Below are 23,598 nucleotides of genomic sequence, written 5' to 3'. Positions count from 1 at the left end.
TTCCGATCTTGTAATCATCGGCACGTGATTTTCGAAAAGGGTCTATAACCAACAGGCGTGTCCGCTCCAAGGCATCCAACCTCGGCCCTTTGCGTGGGAGCCAAGCACGATAATCATTCGGCCACGGGCGCGCTTGCTAGAAGAAGCATGTGTCAAATAACGGTCTAACCGAGCGGTTCCACAAATCAATCTCCAATATCATTTTCAGGCACCGTACGTCTTCACTGACAAAACAAAAGCGCCGTCCACACACTTGTAACCGCGTAGGACCGAGAGAGACAAGACCGGTTTTAATCTGCTTTCGAAGGCGTAGTTCCTTCCTCACAGAAGCACATCCGGTCCTACGCCGTCGCAGGTGACTTAAACTTAATTTTTTTTCTCCCTCGGTTCTACTCGGTTTCAAATGTGTGAACGGCGCTTAACTTGAATACTTTTGTACCCTTTGTAATGTTTGCATACAGATTTTAATCTTCCTGGTGTCATCTGGGGATCCCAGCATGTAGGTTACAGGATCTTGAGTCGACAACAAAGGCCGGTGTGCTACTTGACTCTCTGAAGTTTAACTACCTTTCGCAGATAAACAGTTTGAAAAACCCAGCGGGTAAAATATTAGACCTGTGTGTTACTAATTATATGGACGCTGTAATTTCGTCAGCTGACGCTCCAGTGGTTCCAATAGATGTTTGGCACGAGCCGTTTGTAGAAACTGTAAGGTTGCTTTTTCAGTTTAAGCCTACGGGCAACTCTGTCTTTTGACTTTAGGCGGAGAGATTATCTGGGTCTTTACCATTTATTCGCAAACCTGGTCTGGTCTTCAGTTTTAACTCACCCTGACGTAAATTCAGCTTGTGACGCTTTTATCCAGCTTGCAACTGATGGTGCACAGCGTATTATTCAGCTGAAGAAAAATAAACTGCAGAGGTATCCATGGTGGTTTTTATATGAACTGAAGCGCAAAATGAAAGAAAAATCTCGGTTTCATCGTCAATACAAATTCAGTCGTGCGAGGGCAGATGTAAACTTTATTTATCAAAGAGAAAAAATAACTATTTTAGGAACAATGCTTAGAATGACTAATTAAATAATTCTAACATTGTGTGAAATTATAAAAGAGATGCACTGGAAACGGGAGCAAGGAACGTTACGTTGACGAATGATACCGGTTTTCACTCAGACCTCGTTCTTGTATGTGAGTTGTTTGCGTCATACTTTTCAGCCGTCTTTATCCATGATACACAATCTACAAACTCACGTGCACAGGCGCTTAACGGTGCTGACTTGGCGAACACTGATAGCGTCCTCGGCCCTTTCAGCACTGATCATGCAGCAGTGGAAAATCCGTTAGACATCTGAAACCAAAACTTTCGTCCGGTTTTGATGCCATACCTTCATGTATTGTTCAAGGCTGTTTGGATGCTTTTGTGCCTGTCTTGACTTACATTTTTATTTTTTGTCACTTAAAAATTGCATTTTCCCAAAAAAATGGAAGTCAGCAGTTGTAGTGCCAATTTTAAAATCAGAGAACTCCTCAGATGTTGCAAACTATAAACCTGTGTCAATACTCTCGTCATTTTCAAAGCTTTTTGGAGAGCGTAGTAGAAATGCAACTTTCAAGACATTTCATTTTAAATAAATTTTAAACTTATCACAACTTATCACAACATGGTTTTCTTAGGTCTAGGTCTGTAGAAACAAACTTGGCCGACTATTTTAATTGCCTTGGTCGTATCGTCGCCAACCATGGTCAGGTCGACGCCATTTATTTTGACCTGAGCAAGGCATTTGGCCCTGTGCATCATGAACTCTTACTTTACAAACTGTCACTATATGGAGTGTCTTTGCTATCATGTCTGTGGTTCAAAACATACCTGACTGGGCGCAATAACAGAGTTCGTGTTAGCGGTAAGTAACCGAGATCATACATATGTCCTCCTGGTGTTCCCCAGGGTTCAACTCTGGGACCTGTGCTATTTAATAGTTTTGTTAATGACATTTATCTTTGTGTAAAACATTTCAAATTGCTCCAGTTCGCCGATGACATTAAGATCTACAGACATATCAAATCGGATGCTGATTGCGAAATCTTATAAAAAGACATATCTGCAATCTCGTTATGATGCGACGTGCGAGATGCAAAACTTAGGTTTAAATCAGAAAAAAACGCTTGTCATTTCTTTATCACGCAAAAAATATGCTCTCAATGTTTTGTATAAGCTAAATAATAAAACATTACGTCGAGTGGACTGTGTGCGGGATTTGGGCGTCTATGTGGATTCCACCCTCACTCAGTTTTGATGCACATTTGTCAAATTTGGTGAGTTCATGCTTTCGTATTTTAGGTTTGTTTGCGAGAATAACCCGCGATTTCAAGGAGCCATCGTGTCTTGTCAGGTTTTACACCTCTTTTGTGCGTTCAAAACTGGAGTTCTGTTCCGTAGTCTGGAACTGTTTGAGTGTGGCAGGCTCTGAGAGGTTAGAACATGTTCCTAGGAAGCTGGCACGCATTGTGTACGACCGTTATTACGGTCGCCGGATATTTTTAGTCACGAGTCTATGTTACACAGGATGAATTCGCAGACATTAGTAGCTCGGCGAAATTTTCGAGATTATGCATTTTTGCACAAAGCTGTGCATGGAACTTTAAGTTGTTCTAAACTTGCGTCTCTGCTCTCTTTATCCGTTTCACGCGTGAGCAGTCGCTACCCCAACACGTTCTATGTGCAAGAGTTTTGTTCACTTTCCCCCATGTGGCGCATTCCAAATAGTTTTAATATACTCAGCGCGAAGATTGATATCCTAAACAGTGAACGCTCGTTTAAAAATACCCTAAGCATTCAGCTTTGTTAGGATCAATGTTTTTGTGTTTCCTTTTTGTACAGTGTATTTGTGTGTACCAGCATTCAGGCTTCGGCTGTTTCTAGACACAAGAAAGAAAGAATAAAGATAAAGAACAACACAGCATTGCAAAGTGTGTCTATTCTCCTTTCCACCTTGTTTACGCTCGCGAAGTGGTGTGTACAATTGGACACCACATTTCGACACGGACTCTAATGACCTTCTTTTAAATTTCCCCTCTTGTGATACCGAGGCCCGACGCCGCCAGCTCGCCCATCTTCGCACGGCTATGGTGCCTGGAGTGCGTCTTCGACTGGTGTGTTTACCGTCCTATGGCGCCCATATATAAAGAACTGGTCCTCAAGGGCAACAAATGACGTCACAGAAGCTGAAGTGTCATGATGTTGCATGTCGCGATCCTGCTGGTTGGTCGTAGAAATGCTAACGAGAAAGTGCGAGTAGCACAAGCGAACGCGAGTGTCGCTGTCGTCACGGCGTCCCAACTTCTGGCTGCCCAAGCTTCCGTGGACTGCCACACTGGAAAGCGACCTGCAGCGGAACAGGCATCTGCCACCTACCCCACAGCTGTTGGGACGCCGCCAGGATCGCGACCGGCGACAGCATGACATTTTGTTGACATCACCAGGCGTAAATAGAGGACCACTTTTTTGGACGCGGTAAACACACCAGTCGAAGACGCGTTCAAGGCACCATAGCACGGCTAGGCAGCAACACAGAGCGAAAATGATCTACGATCTGCGTCATATAAACACATGCTACACTCCTGGTGATCTTGTATGGGTCTAGATTCCTGCTCGGTAGCATGGTAAAGCTGAAAAAAATTCTAAAAGGATACCTAGGACCCTATTGCGTCTTTGATAAGCCACAAGCCTGCTACTTGGCCAGCCAATCTTTTCTTCAACTGATGGTCGCCATCGCGCCACTCAGATCTTGCTTATGCATGCATTGTCCGAGAAACAGAATAAGAAAGAAAAAAGAAATTCCGTGACATGTGTAAAAACGGTTTGTCAAGTGTGTACAGTGTGATTTTTAATCAATTTTTGTTTGTGTTTTTATGTTGTGCAATTAATGCAATAGTTATCCCCCTCGTTTCAAGCGCTCGAGAGTTCTTTTTAAAGCGCCTTCGAGCTAATAAAACTTGACTGAATGGAATACTTCGTGCCCAACCCATAGCTGATAATTCTAACCCGAGTAAAACAAAAATGACATGAAATAACCCAAAACAAGTATGCGAATTTATAAACACAAGATAGTTTACAACTTTTCTCAACATGCATCTTAGTGTGTAAGACATATACATAGCGTTTTTTTTATACATCTATAAAATCACACACAGCTTGGCCTGTCTAAGAAGAGGTATCCCCGCCAAGATCTAATTCCTGTCTTTCCCAATGGATGGATCCCGGTGTTGGAATCGTCTGAGCTCGGAAAGGAGGATGTCAAACGAATAGACCTTCTCGGTGAGTGACGCTCAATTTTTAGAGTTTCTGTCGCTAGTCAATGCCACCTATAATAATCAAGGCCTGCAAACATCTTCCACTTCCACCATGGAACGTCGTCACAGTTTGATGGCGACAACTCGGCGATTGGACCCGAACCTAATGCCGAGTGTCCATCGACGCGTTAACTGGACACGAGGCCCAGCCGAGCGCTGACGCAGCCCTTGTGTTCAATCAGTGTCTTCGCTCAATCTCACTGTGATGGCGTCACAATTCTAGTACACACGCACTGGTTATCCAAGGTGGTGTTGTGCTAGTTCAGGTCAAAACTGTCTTTGGACCTGCACTCGTAAAACTGCCATTGCGGGGATTAAATATATGTATTTTTTTAGGACGAGGCGTTTTTTAAATATTTATCTAATCACGAATGTTTTGGTGGATTAATCTACATTTTGAACTTCTTCATGAGCCTAATTAAAAAATCATCAGTATGATCGTCTTATAGTGCTCTTCGGCATCTCCGCTTACATAAAATGCGTAAAAGGGCCAAGATACCGGAAAACTTTAATGAAACAGATCTAAATAAATAATTTTCTCATATTGTTTCTCTTTCTAAGTTATTTATTTTTATTCAGCGGAAAGAACTCACACGATCTCTTATTTCGGCAACTTCGGGGGTATAGACGCAACCACCTTAAATGCCCACATATTGCCCCATGGTGTTCATGTGTACGTTTTGATCATAAAAAGGGAATGTTTATAAATACGCGAATAACGGAATGCCAGTAAACAGTTCACACAAATAATTTTGTGTGGCACATAGCATATATATCGAACTCATATTTTGTGGGAATATGTTTCCTTACCAAAAAACAACAACATATTATTTTGCCTACGAAAGGGCACAACATAATACAGAATAAACACTTACCTAAAGAAAGGTAAGAACCGCACAGATAGAAGATGGAACCTCTTGCTGTGTACCAATGGTTGTGAATAGGGCCCGAGTAACTGAGTCGAAGCATTTCGCAGACGGCGAGAAATATTGACACAGAATTTTATTGGGTGGCCACCCGTGACAATCAGTCAAACATTGTCGGGAAGAGCAATGACCTGGATGAGTGGGAGGATAAGCAGTTCATTTATCAGAACTGCGCCTCACCTTTATTCAATACCTGTCTGAATAAGAAAATATGATGCGCACCGCGAAGGGAAAAACTGGGCCTCAGTGTTGCGTCATGGACATCTATATTCCTTTGCAACACCATTCCAGAGAATAAAAATTTCCGACAATGCCAATCCTTTCCCCTCCTTGCAACAGAGCCACTGGGCCTATTTTCACTGCTGGAACGGCTCAACTTCACAATTCCATTCCTCTAATTTGTGTACGTGAAAAAATGGCCGTTGACAGCCACATTTCTTACTAAAAAAAAAAAAAGCATAAAGTTGCTGATCTTATTAAACACGGAGCCGACTGCAAATGTTTCCAAAAGCTTAAGCACTCATTCTACTTAGGCGAAGGGTGATCGCACAAGGCCTTTCGTGGCACTTGATGCGACACCTCCTAGGTAACAAAGCCGGAGTGCTGAATGAGATGATGTCATTAAAGGCCAACGCTGGACTCAGATTGGAGACGAGTGCTGCCTCAGAGCTCGGTTTCGAGTCACGATTGAGCCAAACGTTTACGCTATAGTCGTGTCCAATCTGTGCCTAGCATTGGCCTTCTCTGATCACGCCCATCTCATTCAGCACTACATCTTTGTTATCTAGGACGTGTTGATTGGTGACACTACAGACATCGATCTTGCGATAAAGCGTAAGAGGCTTGAGAGTTGCAACAGACGCCAAAAATTAAAAGCGCCCAATTTCATCGCAAACGGTCCCTATACCCCCCACAGATTCATCAGAAGCCGTGCTGCGGAAATGAGCACAGGAAAACAAATATATCCTTAATTTCGTCTTGTCAGCTTCTATTTTAACGCAAACATCGTTGTATGAAAATTACGCGGTTGTACAGACGCGTGGAAACAGTACCAAAGTGTAGCACTCACATGTGGAGGCAGTCGGCCAGCAAGCACAGTGACACCATGATAGTTGCACGCACCGTACTCGCAAATTACCCATAAAAACAAGTAAGTCGTTAGTTGTTTAGACAGCAGGAGTTTGGTCTGCCAGAGTATGATAACATTGTTAGCCACTCTAGATGAGTGGCCCATTCAGTCAACTCCTAGCCTCGGATTTTTAGCGGTCATCACGCAGCACGTTAGAAAACATGATTGCGCTTTGAAGAGAGGGACATAAGAGGAACAGACACCATAACGCGCTAACTTTCAACTGATTTAATTGAAGAGCCCCAGAGTAGAAACACACTGCGTCACCACACCACACCTCAACCAATCCGTGGCCGCCATGGACCGCAAGTACGCTAACTCCTTATCCGCCAAGTCAATTGACACCACACTGACACAACACGTGCCGGAACTATTTATAGCGTCAGCCTCCATAATCTCTCTAACAGTCTTATCTTTGTGCCTCTGTGGTGTCTGCTCCTCCTATGTCCCTGTCTTTAAAGAGCTATGTGGTGTCTGTTCCTCCTATGTCCCTGTCTTCAAAGCGCAATCATGTTTTCTAACTTACCATACCAACTTGCCCAACAATCAGCACTTGTCATCACGCAGTATACTGATACACGACGGCCCACTTTGCGATGCACACCCAGATCGAAACGGCAAACTACCCACACCTCACGCCCGAACGACTTCCTCGAATGACTGAGTTCAAAAGGAGAAAGACAACTAAACCCTGTCGAAAAACGATTGGAAACAAAGTATATAAACAGACCATGGACAACGTGCTGTTTTTATAAAAACACACAGAAAATAAACCTTCTTGAAGCAGTGTCCAGGGCTCTAGGCGACTGGCCTTCCGGCGACCGACGCCGCACTGTCGCGCTTGTCGCGGCTTCGTCTCATGGCACTTCCAGATTTCGCCAAAGCGAAACGAAAGCGCCGAAACCCTTCCCTTTTTTTTGTTTTTCTTTTGGTGTTTGTGTTGTCTTTCTGCTTCTTTGAGGAATACTGTTTAGCAGGAAGAAAATAAAATAGACACCCCCACCCAAAGAATAGCTATTTGACATCCCGGCATTGTAAGATATATTCCGGTTTACCTTACGATGTACCGCGATGGGCGCTACCATGCTACACAAGCCATTTCATAGTTCGTAGCTTGCCTTAAGACTTCGTTTTCCCCGCGTCGCTCTGCCCAACCGGAATGACACGTGACACCTTCCGAGCTATGGATTTGCTCCGGCGGTTCGTGGCGTCTTTGGCTGTCGATCGTAACGTGAAAAAAGGTATAGAAGTGTACGCCTCCACGCCGACTTGCCGACGGCAATTCGTGGTGTACGCAAGCGGGAAATTTACTTTTTAGAGCGCAGCTCTCAGGCGCCCGTTTCCGGCTTGAGCGGCGTCGCCGTCGGCGTAACCGCGCGGTGCATTATGGGTAAATTTCCCCATTAAATCTAGCGGATAAATTTCCCCGCTAAATCCAGCGGAAAAATTTCCCCGCTAGACCTAGCGGAAAAATGTTCCCGCTAATTCTAGCGCAAAAATTTCCCCGCTAGATCTAGCGGAAAAATTTCCCCGCTAAATCTAGCGGAAAAATTTCCCCGCTAAATCTAGCGGAAAACTTCGTCTGGGGGATCACGTCACCTGGGGGTCCCGTGACCCCCAAGGTCACGTGACCACACCCCCAGATCACATGACCTCCCCCCCCCCCCCTCCGAGAACACGTGACCCCCAGTACCCTTCCCTCCTCCTCCTCAAGAGCTGCTCTCTAATTCGGCGTTACAAAGAGTTGTAAACGGCTTTCATTGTTTTGTTTCCCTATTATTGAGCTGTCTCCATGTCGTCGTGCCGTTTGTTTAGTCAAAACCGAGCCGCTGACGCCACCATCGGAAATATTTAATTAATTTCGCGCCCCCACCCACAAAAAGGTGCGGCTCATATTTTATTACGTCGAACCGTCTCCATTGCACCGGTAGCAGCCAGGTGAGATTATGGTTCCATTCCGACATTAAGTGTTTGACTTCGGCAGAAAAAAAAAAAAAAAAAAATTTCCGGTCCAGTTAAAAAAAAAAAATTGGAGGACGCTTAAGATTCGCTTTTAAGAATAGAAAGAGATAGAAATATCAGGCACCGTTCCCATCGCCTTCTCATTCCCTTCTCCTGCTCCGGAGTCACACAACGATCTAGTTTACGTGACGCAACCTCCTTTTATTTGTCCACGGTACAATTTTCTTTTCACTAGTTGTTCTGACACGTGATCTTCACATTCTGCAGCACTATTTCAATGCTCTGTACTCATTACAAAGTTTCTTGTTCACGTGTTTTTTCGACGTTCACGGGCATTGAGAGTCTCACTCACTCACTACACAGACACTCTCACACGAACCACAGTTTGGCACTCTTACTCGTCGAAGTCGAGATCTTCGCGAATTCCTTTATATCTATTGTTGCCTGACATTCGTGAGGGTTTTCGAGTCCCACCGACGCCGACGCTGACCGCGACATTGACGCCGACGCCGGATTTTTTGTAGCACCAGCTCTTTGACGCTATCGTGATAATAACGGCTTTGCTCTGGTTTTCGGTACTAGCTCGGTTCGGCACCTTGGTTAAAAACTACATGCTACTTTCACGTGAATACAACAGGCGCTTCGTCACGTCTCGCGGGGCCAGGGACGACCTCTTGTTTGTCTACAACTATTTAGTTTGGATGGCTTCATTGAGGGCGCACAATTTTTACCCTCGAAGGAGGATAAGCCAGTTAGACCACCGAATCGTCTTTCACCTCCAGTATAATGATGCTGTTTCAAGAACCACTTACCATGTGCTTGCGAACTGCGCTATTAGCCCATAGGCACTATGGGAAAATTGACACATCTCGCATAACAACCCTGCCCAGTACATCATCACTCCATTCCGGGCAAAAAGCATCTAATTCCATTCCCATTACACTCCCAAAGGGCTGCCACCATTACATTCCCATTGCATTCCGGGGTCGCGAATTTGCAGTAAGGTTCCGGAATCATTCGAAATCCGGAGTGGCAACTCTACAACACTACAACCTTGCACACGCACCGGAAAAAAAAATTCAGCTATGATAATGTAGTATATTTTAACCGAAGGTTTTCAAAGGGGGACGACTTCACGTGAAAAAGAAATTAGCCTTTTGGGGCACCTGGGCTCGCCTGGACAGATAACAAATCACTTCGATGAAGTCAACATGTTTCCTCTAGTAACACATTACTTTGCATTACTTTAATAAATAGCCTAGTCGTTTGCTTCCTAGTGCTTTTTTCTATATGTATTGCGTTCGAATTAAGGCGACGTAAAAGATTGCGCGTTGATCCCAGGCTTGGAGCTGGTGGCATTCCGGACCAGAGACGGCGTTGCCTGCGTAGCCGACGCCTACTGCCCGCACCTGGGCGCCCACCTTGGCGCCGTGGGCCGCGTGGTGGGAGACTGCATCGAGTGCCCTTACCACGGCTGGAGGTTCAGCGGCACGACGGGGGCCTGCACTCACGCACCTTTCGCGCCTAAAGGTGAGTCTAGGAGTACTTGCTGTGCAAGCTGAACGGAACAAATATTACCGGCAGGTGTACAGATTCGTCTATACTCCGTTTCACCTTCCGTCCGAGCACAGCGGACGCTAGGAGCCATCCCAGCCAATGCGGCGTTGAGGGAGTGTCATGCGACCTTGAGCTCCCTGTGTCGCCCCGCCCCACCGGCAGGTCACGCGACTTTCTCCCGGCGCTGGATCGGCTGGGATGGCTCGTGGCGTCCACTGCGCTCGGACTGAAGGTGAAACGGAGTGCGTTGCACTCTGCTCGAGGAGGAGGAGTAAACGAGGAGGGAGAGGAGGATTGGGGGAAGGAAAGTAGGAAGGCGAGGGGGAATAGAGAGAGAGGAGAAGGAAGGGGGTGAGGAGGAAATAGGGGAAGGGCCGAGAAATGCCCCCAAAGGCTTCTTGTAAAAAAAAAAAGGGGGGGGGGGGGGAGGACAAGGGGTTGGGGTCACCCCCGGGCGATTTTTCGTGGGTACCTTGTTGTCAGGGTAGGCGATTTGAAATGCGATATTTTCTTTTCACGTGCTTAGGGCGTTCTAGCACATTTAGAAACTCTGTTTTTGGATCTTTGACTAAACGCTGGCGTCTTATTGTCACAGATAATTAATTGGGTTAATATTTTAATACCATCGGCTGAGCGTACCGCGACGATTTTTAACCGGAATAGGAACAGCCCCTTTGAAATAGTTTGAAAAAAAGATTTTTACCCAGGATTGGACCCAGTCCCAAGAAAAAAAATACTATAATTCATATTGTGAAATTTAGAAACAAAACAACCCCAATTCTAAATGCTAAGAAAGCAGCTGTACGAAATCAAAACCATTAATCTAGTACGTTCTTGAAAACCTGAAAAATAGTCCTAATGTGAAAAGCGCACACTTATTGCTCCTGTTCTGAAAGTTGTCCGTCTGTTTCCCAACAACAAACTACCCACAAAAATATTGCTAAGGTACCTCCCCGACCGCGACTCCCCTTCTTTTTTTTCCACAACAAATTTTCCGGGGGCCCTCCCCCAGTTTCCTCCTCACCCCCTTCTCCTTTCCTCCCCTCCGTACTTCATTCCTTTTCCTCCTCGAGCGTACACGACGCCAGACCGCATGCAGTTGATGATAAAATGCCACAAACCTGCTGTGTGCACAGTGCCAAAAGATAAAGGCAAATTTGGAAATCTTAACCTGCCGAACAAACGAAGGGCAAGGGGTATTCGGAACCGGGGACTAAAGGGCCGTTCATACACTTCCGTTAGGAGCGAGCACTACGCTTACGAACGAATGCAACGGGCTGGAACAACGAATTGCCATAGCAACGAAAGGCCAAAGCGCCGTCTCGTTCCTGTTCGTAACGTTAAGGTGTTGACTCGGGCTGAATTTTTTCGCTACGTTCGGCAACGAAAGGAGCGACCGCACCGACAGACCAATCACAGGTCGATGAGAGCTCGGCCGCGCGCGTTGCATGCCGGTCGTGCGGGTCGCGGTTCCTTCTATCTGCAAATATGGCGTTGGTGCTGATCGTCGATGTGGTCAGCGTAATGGAAGCTCATCGTTCCGCGTAAAAGCGCTATCCTTGACTGTGAATTTTCGGCGTGTGTCGCTGTGATAGCTCAGCACTTACTAGAAGGGAAGATCCATCTATATCGTGCGACAATGTCGTGACGGCACTCTCAAGACAGCAGAAATGCCCGTGCCGTCGTGTTTGTTTACTTCGTATAAAGTGGTGCTTCCTTAGCATTTGCGCCCTCGAATACTGCCCCAATTCCTTGTTTTGAACATGCCATGCGTATGTTCAAGTTCAAGGTACTACTGGCGCGTACCGTATTAAAGATGCGAATTTTCACGCGTTCTCATCACCCCAGAAAAAGGATTCTTGTTAGCAGTCCTGAACGCTCACATCGTCTATGTGACCACGAAATCATATTTCCACGTTGCTATATCACTGCTAAAATTGCATCGTCATTTGTAATCATAGAAAGGCGTGTGGCAAGATTTGTACTTTTGGCAAAGTCGTGTATTAAGATCGTGATAAACCAGACGGCGTACAGCATTTTTTTTTATTTTTTTTTGTATCCACTCGACACTACAAGCTTATCCTAAAAAAAAAAAAAATAAAGGTTCAGGCTATAGACTTTTCATCACTTATCGCCCAGGCGAAAAATGTCGAGTCACTGGACTGTTACGCAGGCGCGGCGTACGATTTGTTTCGCAAGAGGCGCTATTGCGCGTGCTCAGAAGGCGTTTAACAGTCCAGTAAGAAAAGATGGCAGCTCGCAGAAGGCGTTTGTTGGACAGGTCTATAGAAAACTCTACTTTCTGTTACGGCATTGAGTGGCAGCGCGTCTCCATCTTTCTAGAGGCACCGCTGAAACAGCTGACGGCGTCGTAGAAGCGGTCGCCGTGCTGACGACTCGCTGCGCATGATGCAGTGGTTGCAGGTGTGTGTATGCGCGGCGCAGAGCGGCCGTTCCGGTCCCGATTCAGGCGTATTCGTAGATAACACGCTCGTTGCGGATGTCTGAACCAGCGTTAAGTTTGACAAACTGGATTTATTTTGACGCCCAACTAAAATCTCTGTTACGCGGCGTATTCGACACTATACACCTCCGTCAGACTGGGGGCAGCTCGGCTGGGATTTGAACCCATCGACTGGGGATATATAGGCAGGCTCTTTGGGTTGGAGCCTCTGAGGTGTAAAATTCGAAGATTCCTCGTTCAGCGTAACGATAATCAAGAAAGAATTATTCACCGAAGTTTAGATAATCTAAAACAATGTTAAGAAAGCTTTCGCAAATCAAAGTCGTCTCAGTCTAAAGCAGTGGTCACGCTGTTGCTGCATTGCACATCAGCGTTTCAGTTTTAAAATGCAGCAAGTTTACCACTTACCTACTGTTTAGAGCGTATTCCTTTAATTCTTTGTTTTAAGGGTACTTTCGGGCATTACATAGTTGAGAATTCCAAGAAGTGAACGGATGACAATGAGGGGAGAATATCAAAAAAGGAAATACTGGACAGAAGTGCCCGGCCTAAACATGCTAAAGAATCTTATCACTTTACATCAGCGGTGACAACACACAGAATAATATAATGCTAGCAACTAAGTTCATTCAGCATGACACACACCTGAATATTGTGCTCTCAGTTAGTGTCGTTTTTAGAGCGCAGCTTTTAGGGGCCTGTTTCCGGCTTCAGTGGCGTCGGCGTCGGCGTCGCCGTCGCAGTAACCGCGAGGTCACGTGACCTCCCGAGGCCACGTAACCCCCGAGGTCACGCGACTCCCGAGGTCACGTGACCCCCATCCCCCCGAAGTCACGTGACCCCCCTGACGTCACACGACCAGCCCCTGAGGTCACTTGACCTTAAGGACTCACCTATCCCTCAGTACGCTTCCATCCCTATTGAAAATAATTCTAAAGGGCCCATCAGACTTGAAGGATTATGGGACCTCACAGGCCTTTAAAACCGTTCAGAAATACCCTACAGAGAAACCCTTCAAGGATACCACATAGAAAAACACTTTAGCCCCACAGCCCTTTTAACCCGTCAGACTCTTTAGCAATTCGTATTTGATAGAAGAGCTGCAATATAAAAATGTGACATCCGCAAACGCCATTGTTTCCTCGCGTTTCGAATGGCTGCGGTGGCACGGCAAATTTTTCCACAAGGGAAAAATTTTTCCCGAACCGATTGCTCTCGCGGCCGAGTATTCCTCCGACGGTGAGCCGATTTCGTCGCAAGCGAAGTGCACTTAGCTTGACGCCTGGCGGTGGATAAATCCGTGTGCGGATACACCCACGAATCCGCAAGTGTACACAAACAGTAAGCTATACTTCATTTTAGCGTAAGTTCAGACGTAGCAGACGCTACAAGCTAATAGGACCGATCAAGCAGCGTCAAAAGTGGAAGTCACTAAGCCGTCTGTCTTTATGGCTAGTTCAGCTGTGACAGAATATGTACAGAAATACGACGAACACCATGATAATGAGCATTTGACGCTGCCTGATTGGTACCATCAGATCGTAGCGTAAACTGAGTCCGGAATTAAGGTGCATCAAAGTATAGAGCCCAGCCAAGAGCTCGAAAACATAGACGTTTTCTCCTTCCTATCGCTCTCGGTCACGTGGGCTCCATGTCTGGTATATGCTTGAGGAAAAAAAAATATAAAACATTTAAACCCGGAATATGCGAGGAAATATAGGTGAGGCCAACAAAAATGTGAGACAACCATGCATTTTTTTTTGTGAACACCTTCAGCGGCGTTAAGAGATCAAAACGATGTTTTACCGGATACCACAAGTGACGACATTCAAGGTGGCTGCTGTCTTGTGGAAATGGGGTAAACACACCGGCACGCTTACTAAAAGTGCAAGTCATCTGGCCTTCACTAGACTTGACTGGTTTGACAGATGATTCAACACGTAGAGAAAGATTACTAAAGCCATGACGTAGCGCTTCTAACTATGCCTGCTTATGGTGTGTTTACACTTGGAGATTCCCGGGCGGATGTGCGCATGCGGCGAGCGGATTTTGGAGCCTCACGGCAAAATCCACTCGGCCCTGGTGGAAAACCTGGATATGGGTCCCGGAACGATCCAAGTCTTCCGCTAATGACGAGCGGATTTTGCCACCCGGCTCCGAAATCCGCTCGCCGCCGGCACGGATCCGCCCTGAAATTCACAAGTGCCGACGCAGCATTGAGTCCTACACACTAAAATCATCAGCTGTGCTCGTCCTTTAGTTGCTCGGAAGAAATGCTTAAAAAAATGCTATTGGATTTAAAAATAAACCTTGATTTCGTGCTCGTGCTCATTGTAATTAATTCATTGCTCCTCGTACATATAAAAAGAAACTTAGAAGTAAGGGAACAAGTTACACCTTCCTAACGATAACGAAAATGAGAGATCCTACGCAGTCTGCTAGACACCTTGTTACCACGAACAAGGAATCGGCGCTTTTAAATGCCATCAAATTTCTTTAGACAGCCTCTCGGGAAAGTACTGCTGTGTTATGTAACGCGAAACGAACGCGCATGCGCAGGCGACTCGCAGGTGGATGAATAAACAAGATAAAACAACAACTCTGAAGGTCCCTCAAGGGTAATCGAACCCAGAACCACAAGACTGTAAGCTCGACGCTTACTATTGCGCCAACCGAGGGGAGGGAGGGGGGATTGGACAGCAGTAGTTTTTAAATACGACATTTATTGCGCGTTCTGACACTGCGGAATGTTAAATTGGCGTCAGCGGGTAGCTCCCACGCTTGCTCCCGCTACACTAGGTGTGGTGCAGCCAGGGCGCAGTCTAACATCAGGAGCTTGCGCTTGTGTCCGCAATTCTGCAGGGATTACTCAGCAAAGGCCAAACTTTCGAAAGATGTCATAGTACAAGGTACTCGTGGCAAATATCCGAAATACATTACGATAACCAAATGGGATATTTGGAGGTGACGGGGCATGTTTACAATATAAATGACCATTAGGCTTGGAAACCAAGAGAGGTAGGAAGGTGTGGATTGCACTAAAATGTTAAGGAGCACTAAGCTTTATCGTAGACATTTAAAAAAGTTCAATGTGTGCTCTATCAGTGGCATACTCCACTTCCGCCCAGGTACGGCTTAACCTGTCCGCATCAACCTGTGCGATCGGAACACGTAAGTGAGGACGAAGGTCCTTCACGGTGCTTCACACAAAACATCGGTACTCCGTTACATGCTACTACAATATTTCTCTCTCTCTTCGTTTACATAGTATTAGTCATAAAAGTTATAAAAAAAAATGTTGGGAGCGCCCTATAATACCACGATACGTCCGCACGTGCTTTTGGACGTTCGAGCTCCAGTTCAGTCAATGTTCGTTTTTTTATTTCGCCTTGCAGTTCCGGAGTATGTGACACTGAAGAAGTGGGAAGTCCACGAGGTGCTGGGATTCGTGTTTGTCTGGCATCACGCCGAAGGGGAAGAGCCGTCCTGGCGCATCGAGGACATTCCCCAGATCACCAAAGGCGACTGGAAGCTGTTCTTCCGATACGAAGACAGAGTCAGCTGCCACATTCATGACCTCATTGAAAATGCTTTCGACACGGCTCACGTGAAGCACTTGCACAAGCCAAACTCCCTTCTTTCTCCCAACGCATTTATACAAAGCGGTGGAGATACCCTTTGGGCGCGTTTTACAATGAACCATTGGACAGTCAAGAACAGGATTGAGGCGCACAGGTGTATCAACGAATTCGATGCCCAGGTGTCGATACTCGGCAAGCGGTGGCCCGTCCTCCGTACTATTGCGGAAACACAGAACATTGGGCCGGCCTTGATAGTGGAGCATGCTCGGAGCAAGTTTGGTACCGCCAGGGCGGTGATCGCGATACTTCCCGAGGAGCCCCTACAAATGCGCGTCATTCAGAGGATGCACTTTGAACCGGATGCCTGGTGGTTCTTCCGGTATTTCCTCAGCAAAGCTCACATCAGTCAGGTAGGATCTAAATTTATTTTGAATAAGAACCCTGGCGAGCGGTCAAATACACTCCGGATAATTGAACGTAGCATGTTGCTATAAAACTCAGAAGCCCACGCCTTTTAATCGCATTACAGAAATTCGATAATTTTGTGTAATGGAGTATAATCGCTGAAAAAAAAAGCAGAACAAAATAAGTCCCGCACATTTATTTTGCGCTGGCCAATTGATGAGGAATTATCATTAGCAGATCATAACGCAATAGAGTAAACAACAAACCAAGAGTGTGGGCATGATAATTAATGTTCATGAGTTTCATCAGCTGTCAGCTACTATAGTTTATGCAGAGCGTAAGTTCGTCTGCTTCTCGTATCAGTGACGTAAGAATGGCGAGCTCTGATTGGCTCGGCTAGAAGGATAGTGGGTAGACATCAAGGCAGCTAGAATTGAGGTCTACCCACTATCCTTCTAAGCAGAGCCAATCAGAGGTCGGCGTTCTGACGTATGTACAACGCGTATTCAGGAAGCAGACCAACTTGCGTTTCGCATTGAGAATGTGAGTTCTGACTAAATATGTACGTAACTCGTTACCAGTGACGTGGTACTTCTACCTAGTTATTTTTTTTTTGGTAAGGAGTAACGGTATTTAGTTACTTTTAGAAGAAAAAAACGAGTAACGTACTTACGAGTAACTGTAGTTCCTTACTTGTGGGGAGTACTGTCAATAGCACCGTTTAAATGACTTCATTCTATCTCTAACCTGAATATGCTCCTACTGCGACAAAGGCAGATAGGCAACCCGAAAAACAACTAAACAACGTTTATCCCTGAAGCAGTCGGTCGAACTCTACCGCCGGGAATGTCCTTCGCCCTTCTAGAAGGTTGATCCTTCTAGAACTGTGTACAGTCAAATTTAAACCCTGAAGGTTGCCAACACGGGATGGCGCAAACCCCATTGTAAACTTGGAACTATAGATGTCTAGAAAACAAAAAAAGAGGGGAATCCTAGATTCACCAGCTCTCCCTGAAGCACAACTCCGCTTTTCCGTGGAGCGCCTCGGTAGAGACGACTCTTTAGCGTAGTCGGAGATGTATTCTCAAGGAAGCGGGGAAACGCAACCGATGAATACTTGTTGCTCCTGAAATGCAACGATTACCGAAAGAAATAGTGAAACAAAAGCTGTCGTGTACTTGGTCGTCAAAGTAACGAAAACGGTAACTTGTTACTCTGAAGGTGAAATAACGCGTTCCTTTATGAGATTCAAGTAACACGTTTAGTTACTTTTGAGCAAGTAACGAGCGACGGCATAAATTGTTAATATTTTTGGAGAGGGCAACGTGTACACATGTCTGGTTCTGACTCTAAATCTACTCTCACACTTCCCATACATCGTGCTTAAAAGACACGGAGCTCTCTGTAGATATAATGGCAGAATTTTTCTGCGGACACACTCCCAGCACGTTACACGTATGTTTACTTCATACATATGTACGTTTCAAACATGTTTGCCGCAGCTTTTGTTTGACTAATGTTATACAAGGAAGAAGCACACCTTCAGACAGTGGCTAAAGACCGTCTTTTATGATGTATGAGCAGCGTGAAGGCTGTTTATCAGTTCTATTTTTCGTACTGCGTTTTTAGGGATACTAGAGGGTGTTTTAATTAGTGGCCAGGCTCTTTAACTCAACCGGCAAAATCGGCTTCTTAACCTGTGACGCTACGATTTTGGGCATCGTTCCCACAGGTGGTGCTTTTTCGCTATAAAATTTGCAAAGAGGAAACTTACCTGAGAAAAAAAGAAGAAAAAAAAGGCTTAATCTGTTTGGAAACGCGGCAAAGGCGCCGGTCGTCAAACAATAGGGCGCCCTATTGTTTGAAAACCGGTGGCTTCACTGTGTTCACATAGGAGTTGAGCTTTTTTTTTTTACTTTTTTCTTAGATAACTTTTTTCTTTGCAAATTTTATAGCAAGAATGCACCACCTGGTGAGCAACGCTGCACAAACTCTTAACGCAATAGGTTAAGAAATCGATTTTTGTGGTCGTTGTAAATAGCCTGGCCGCTATTTGAGAAACCCTGTATTTTGCGGCGCCTTATTTCTTTTTGCCGTATGAAGCTTTGATAGGCTCGTTTTTGTGAATCGCGGGCTCCGTATAAAAGCTTTTTTTCATGAAATAAATGCGCTCTCGTATAATTGTTGTAGGTTTCAGTGTCGTGCCCAATAAAATATGCAATTTCGTTGCGTATTGTTTATAATACCTTCAACCCCATAACGTCTCCGTTAGTGTAATTAATCTAAGATTAGAGTATCTACAGATTTCGTATAAACCCAACATGTTGTCAACGCGGACTTGCAGCTGATGATATAACGCGTATCCGGGTGCTTCCATCGCGTTTCGAAAGAAGCGAGAATGCATGGCACATGAGGGGAGGCGGTTAACTACAGTGCATATCAGCAGAGACCAAAAGGAATAATCGCGGAAAATATCTCGATCAAAAGACCTTTTTCACGAAGACACGGCCATCTTAAATATCGTGAGTTCCAGTGTGGGCGAAAACATTCTGTTGCCGTCGCCACGCCAATAGAATGCAGTTAGGATTTAAGCGTAACCGTCACCCATTCACTTTTTTTCTTCACCTCTAGTTTTTTTACTGTTAGCAGGTTGAAATGATTTATTGTTTTTTGTCACCCATACCGGATGTGCCTAGCAGGTGACTGGGAAAATGAGTAAACCAAAAGAAGGTCTATACTTGGCGTCTGCATGTTTGTGCTATGGTTTCGAGGCTAGCATAGCTTCCGCAGTGCTTGAACACTGTCGAAACTATGTTCGTAAATGTGTGTCTCCTACTGAGGCCTCCTTCTCAACAATATAAGAACAGCTTGCGCGAATCTGACACGCAAGACAGAGCCATGTGCTCTCACGGGAGCTCGGGGTTCTATCACTGTGGAAGCTATGGTAACGTCGACAACGTAACGGAAATAATTGTTGCAGCGAAATAAACGTGACTCCAGATCCATCTTGCGATGGGGTGGTGTAATGGTGTGGACAAACTGTTTAATGTTCGGGTGGCAAAAATGTCGTGCTTGAGCTTCACTGACGTAAACCGTAGATTATGCATGCTACGAGCGCATTTCACTAAAAGTTTAAGGAAAAGTCGCAGCACTATACTCCGTCTCACCTTAAGTTTTACCGCAGCGAAGGCGACAAGCGCGAGCTCATAACGTTGGGAGATGACCTTATTGCATAAGAGCTTGTGCCGCCGAGACCTGCCTTAGAGAAAGAAGCTCCGTTTGAAGGCTTTCCTTCGGTACATCATACGGTGAAGTAGAGCATAAAATGTGATAGGCTGGCAAGAAAATGCTCGTGTTACCAAGAATTATTTGCCCACGCGAAATCGCCAACAGAAGTGTAACATTGTTTTCTGCTTTTCAGTTTCGAAGAGACATCTCGATAATGAACACCAAAACACTCATCGAGCATCCACCGCTGCAGCCTATGGACATGAAGATTCTTGAATTCCGCAAGTGGTTCTCTCAGTTCCTCAGCGAGAACAGCCCCACCTGGCAAACAGTGCGAGAACGCACGCTGCAGTGGTAAACACGAAGGCCTGATTTGCGCGCTAAACGTGGTCTCTTTCCAGTTTTGGTAGCATTTAATCCTCAATATTGACATTTGGGAGTTTATTCTAACTGTACAATGTCTGTGTTGAAATGACTAGACTATAATATGTCGCAAAGTCTCCAATTTCATCGTGTCCCAAAAATTGAAAATAAAAAAGGTTACTAAAAACTGTTTAGCTATAACGAAACAATGTTTTTGATTATAACCTAAAAAAAACCTGTACAAAGATATCCTATGACGCGTCCGACAAAATAAATATAATTTGCCAATTTACTTCCCCATATCATGATGTTTAGGATTGTCAACGTATTTTTAGTGATTTGTTTTTGATGTAGCTTCTTTATAAATATGACGCCTATTTTTTGTTTTACATGTTTCTTGATGGTGCATTCTGGTGGACGACTTTCGTTATTTACCCTTTGGCACATTTGTTTTAGCTTCATCCTACATGTGAATACCACCTTCCTGTCGAACCAGACAGCGAGACTCTTCGGGAAATGGGCAGTATTATGCACGTATGGAATACAAGCCGGGCGTGTGTGGCTGTGTCCTTTGTTGTTCGGTGAATGATGTTTAGGGTCTGTAATAAGATGATTAAGGGAAGTACGGAGGAGGTCTGCTGGATACCCGGCTTCGAGAAGGCGATTGTGCTGATGTTGGACGCTTGCTGTTGAGAGTTGGGGACAGGATATTGAAAAAGAAGAGGCAAACAGGGTTTGAATAATTCCAAGCTTTACCGACTTAGTGTGGTTGCTGCCGAAAGAGAGGACCGGTTTTTTCGGATCGTTGCTGGAAACTCCAGCCTATGCCTTGAGGATGAAGATGAAGTCTTAAATCCAGGTACTGTAATTCCTCATCTGTTGGTTCTTCACTCGAAAACCTAAGACTGGACGAGCAGGAATCGAATGCTTCACAAATGGCCCGTGAAGAGATGGAGGTAGGATGAATAACAAGATAATCATCTAGGATGAAGCTAAAACAGATGTGCCAAAGGCCAAATAACGAAAGTCGACCACCAAAGTGCACCATCAAGCACTCCAATAAATACGTTAAATGCCAAGAAAAGCCAATTTATTCTATTCCGCTCAGCTGTGGCAGCCAATACATCAACCAGACGGGACGATGCTTGAACCTTCGCGTTAAGGAACACTTTCTCGAAGTCAAAAAGGCGTCATCCGACTCCTACAATTCAATTGTTGTTCATGCCCGCACCTGCCAAGATTGCTCGCTTGAAAACAGTACCGTGCTTGGCTCACACAAGTACAAGTATGGGCGAGAGATAATTGAAGCATTTAAGATCAAAACTGCAACAGACAATGTTTCCGAGCCTTCGTTCTCGTTATCGACACCAGAGATGGAATCCCTAACGCCAGAGTTGTCATAGAAAAAGTCTCCTCTAGTTTTCTTCTTCTCTTTCCTTCTCGGTAAGTGAAATTCAGCTATCTTGAATTTTATCTTCTGCTAGTATCTTCTTGTATTTTCGTTTTCACTTCATTTTCTTTCTCATCAAAGTGGTTCTTCATAGTGTGATGGGCATCATTTAAATGTGGTTGCTCGTTGAAAGAACTGTGTGTGTGTCTTTTCCACCGTATGTTTTCAGTCTTTTCATTCCTTCCGCTCGCTGTCATCCTTTCAATAAATGCTAATTTCTCTCTCTCTCATTCCTTCCGTGTGAAGTGTACTGCATCCAACGCGCTCTGCTACGCGAACCTATTTCTTAATGCTTTCTTTGAGTTGGTACATATTACCCAGGAATTCGCTGTTGAGCTATTTTTATGTACATTGCAGCCGCGGGTAAAGCATGCAATTCTGCGGTATTTGAAGAAGTATGATGCAACAACCGAAAGGATGACCAGTGGTTCAAAAAGGGTGCCACACATTCTGATGTTGATCCTTAATCCTTGGTTGATCCGTCGGTATACAAGTGGTTTTATTTTTGCTGTACACATGAAAGAGTCAACGTCCTTGCAACGTGTGTATTGACCGATGCTTTCTTTCCCTGCCTGGAAGGTTGATGTTGCAGTCTAGTAATAGTAGCGTCCATGGTGGCTTACGAATGTCCTGAACCCAGGGCGTTATTTCAGGAATTCACAGGGGCACAAATATTAATCTTTGAAGAAAATGTATCCCCTTTCAGGAAAAAAATTCAAGAAAAAAGGGCCGTGCAGAAAGTCTAAAATTAATGCGACATTACTTCCTGCATTCTTAGAATAGTTACTGGTGGTTCGTTGGCTGTTGCGAGTACTATCGCACTGGATGTTGCTCGCGGAAGACCTAAGCGTACTTTTAGACTTCTTGCAAATAAGTAAGGCGAGACTCTGATGTGTTGAATAGCACAGGTATAGAAAAGGCAGTCGGTCGTCTCGCTAGTGCAGTGTAGAATAAGAGCCTTGAATCTATTGCAGTTCCCCATCTTTCTCCCGCGATGCATCGAAAAACAATCATTCCACTACTAATTCGCCTCTCCAGCCTATCTATATGTCTGGAACAAGTAAAGATTGATCCAGTAGGACACCAAGAAACTTTTACGATTGAAGTTACTGAATAAAGTCTCCCTTTACATTAAGTTAAAAACAAAAAAGCTTTTTTTCGGGTAAATGACATAAACGCCAATTTTGTGGCAGACCACTCCATTCCTCCTGCTCAAAATTCTTTTTTTTTTAAGGTTTTAAGGTTGTTTGTAACTGATTCTTTCAAATGTCTGGGGACGAACGAGATATCCAGATACAAATATCTTCAGCATATATAGATGTTCGCAAATGTGGCTGGAGTTTCTGCAGTTACTGCGCCATTACAGCATTGAAAAGAGTAGGGCTTCACACGCTACCGTGGTGTACTAAATGGTGGAGTCCATAATGCGTCCTACCTCCATCATTTGTATGCACTGCGATGTTCCTGCATCGAAGAAACTCTTGTATTCAGCGTAGCATGCATTCATGTTCACCAAGAAGCACAAGTCCTTCAAGAACATGAGCGTGACTAACCGTAACGAATGCTCGACGAATATCTGGCAACACTGACACTGTAATGTTTCCGTTTTCTCGTTCGTACTCTACACTGGTGGTGATGTCTAGGATGCCATCCCTTGTGTGTCTTCGTGGACGAAATCCTGTTGTTTCTTCGGGGAGCGCTTTACTACTTTCCAACTACCACTGTAAGCGGTTATGTAAGATCTTCTCGAGAAGCTTTCCGACGCAACTGGTTAAACTCACAGGGCGGAAGGAATCCAGGCTTAGTGATGATTTTCCAGGTTTTAAGTGTGGAACTATTTTAGCCAGCTTCCACGATTCCGTTAACTATTTTTAAATACCGTTTAGGGTATTTCTTGCCAACCCTGGTTGGTGTGACTGGACCTCGTCAGGCAGAGTGTATCTGTTTTTGTCCCCTGATCTCTAAAAACCTTGTATCGAGAAGGGAAAAAAAACGAAGAAATATATGGGTTTTGAGAAGGTGAGAACGGCGAGGAGGAGGCTCAGTTGTCTCGCCTGCAGCGCAAGATTCTTACCATAAACATGGTTTCAGCGTTTCGTGCACACCGAGTGTACGGGCGAATTCCATGCGCGTGGGATGGAATGGAGGGTCTCCTGGGGTACCGGTGTTCGATAGACACGCC

The 23,598-nt window shown here is 45.1% G+C and overlaps 2 protein-coding genes across 2 annotated transcripts in view; both read left to right on the top strand.

The window, feature by feature from the left end:
• The first annotated feature begins 3,124 nt into the window (after positions 1–3,124).
• Positions 3,125–16,520, top strand: LOC120847761 (cholesterol 7-desaturase nvd). The gene is made up of 5 exons (XM_042292767.1): positions 3,125–3,136; positions 4,193–4,316; positions 9,710–9,898; positions 15,785–16,380; positions 16,500–16,520. Exons 1-5 carry the CDS (start codon positions 3,125–3,127, stop codon positions 16,518–16,520), a joined length of 942 nt encoding a protein of 313 aa, XP_042148701.1.
• A 3,297-nt stretch (positions 16,521–19,817) lies between these two features.
• The window catches only part of LOC121048203 (cholesterol 7-desaturase nvd-like), a 106,428-nt gene continuing 102,647 nt past the window's right edge, over positions 19,818–23,598 (top strand). The window contains exon 1 of the mRNA XM_042292766.1: positions 19,818–19,957. Coding sequence (XP_042148700.1) covers positions 19,818–19,957 — 140 coding nt within the window. The remainder of the gene's footprint in view (positions 19,958–23,598) is intronic.

The sequence above is a fragment of the Ixodes scapularis genome, unplaced genomic scaffold, assembly GCF_016920785.2.
Source record: "Ixodes scapularis isolate PalLabHiFi unplaced genomic scaffold, ASM1692078v2 PGA_scaffold3__209_contigs__length_174095766, whole genome shotgun sequence".
Taxonomy (NCBI): Eukaryota; Metazoa; Arthropoda; class Arachnida; order Ixodida; family Ixodidae; genus Ixodes; species Ixodes scapularis.
This window is presented reverse-complemented; position numbering and strand designations above follow the sequence as displayed.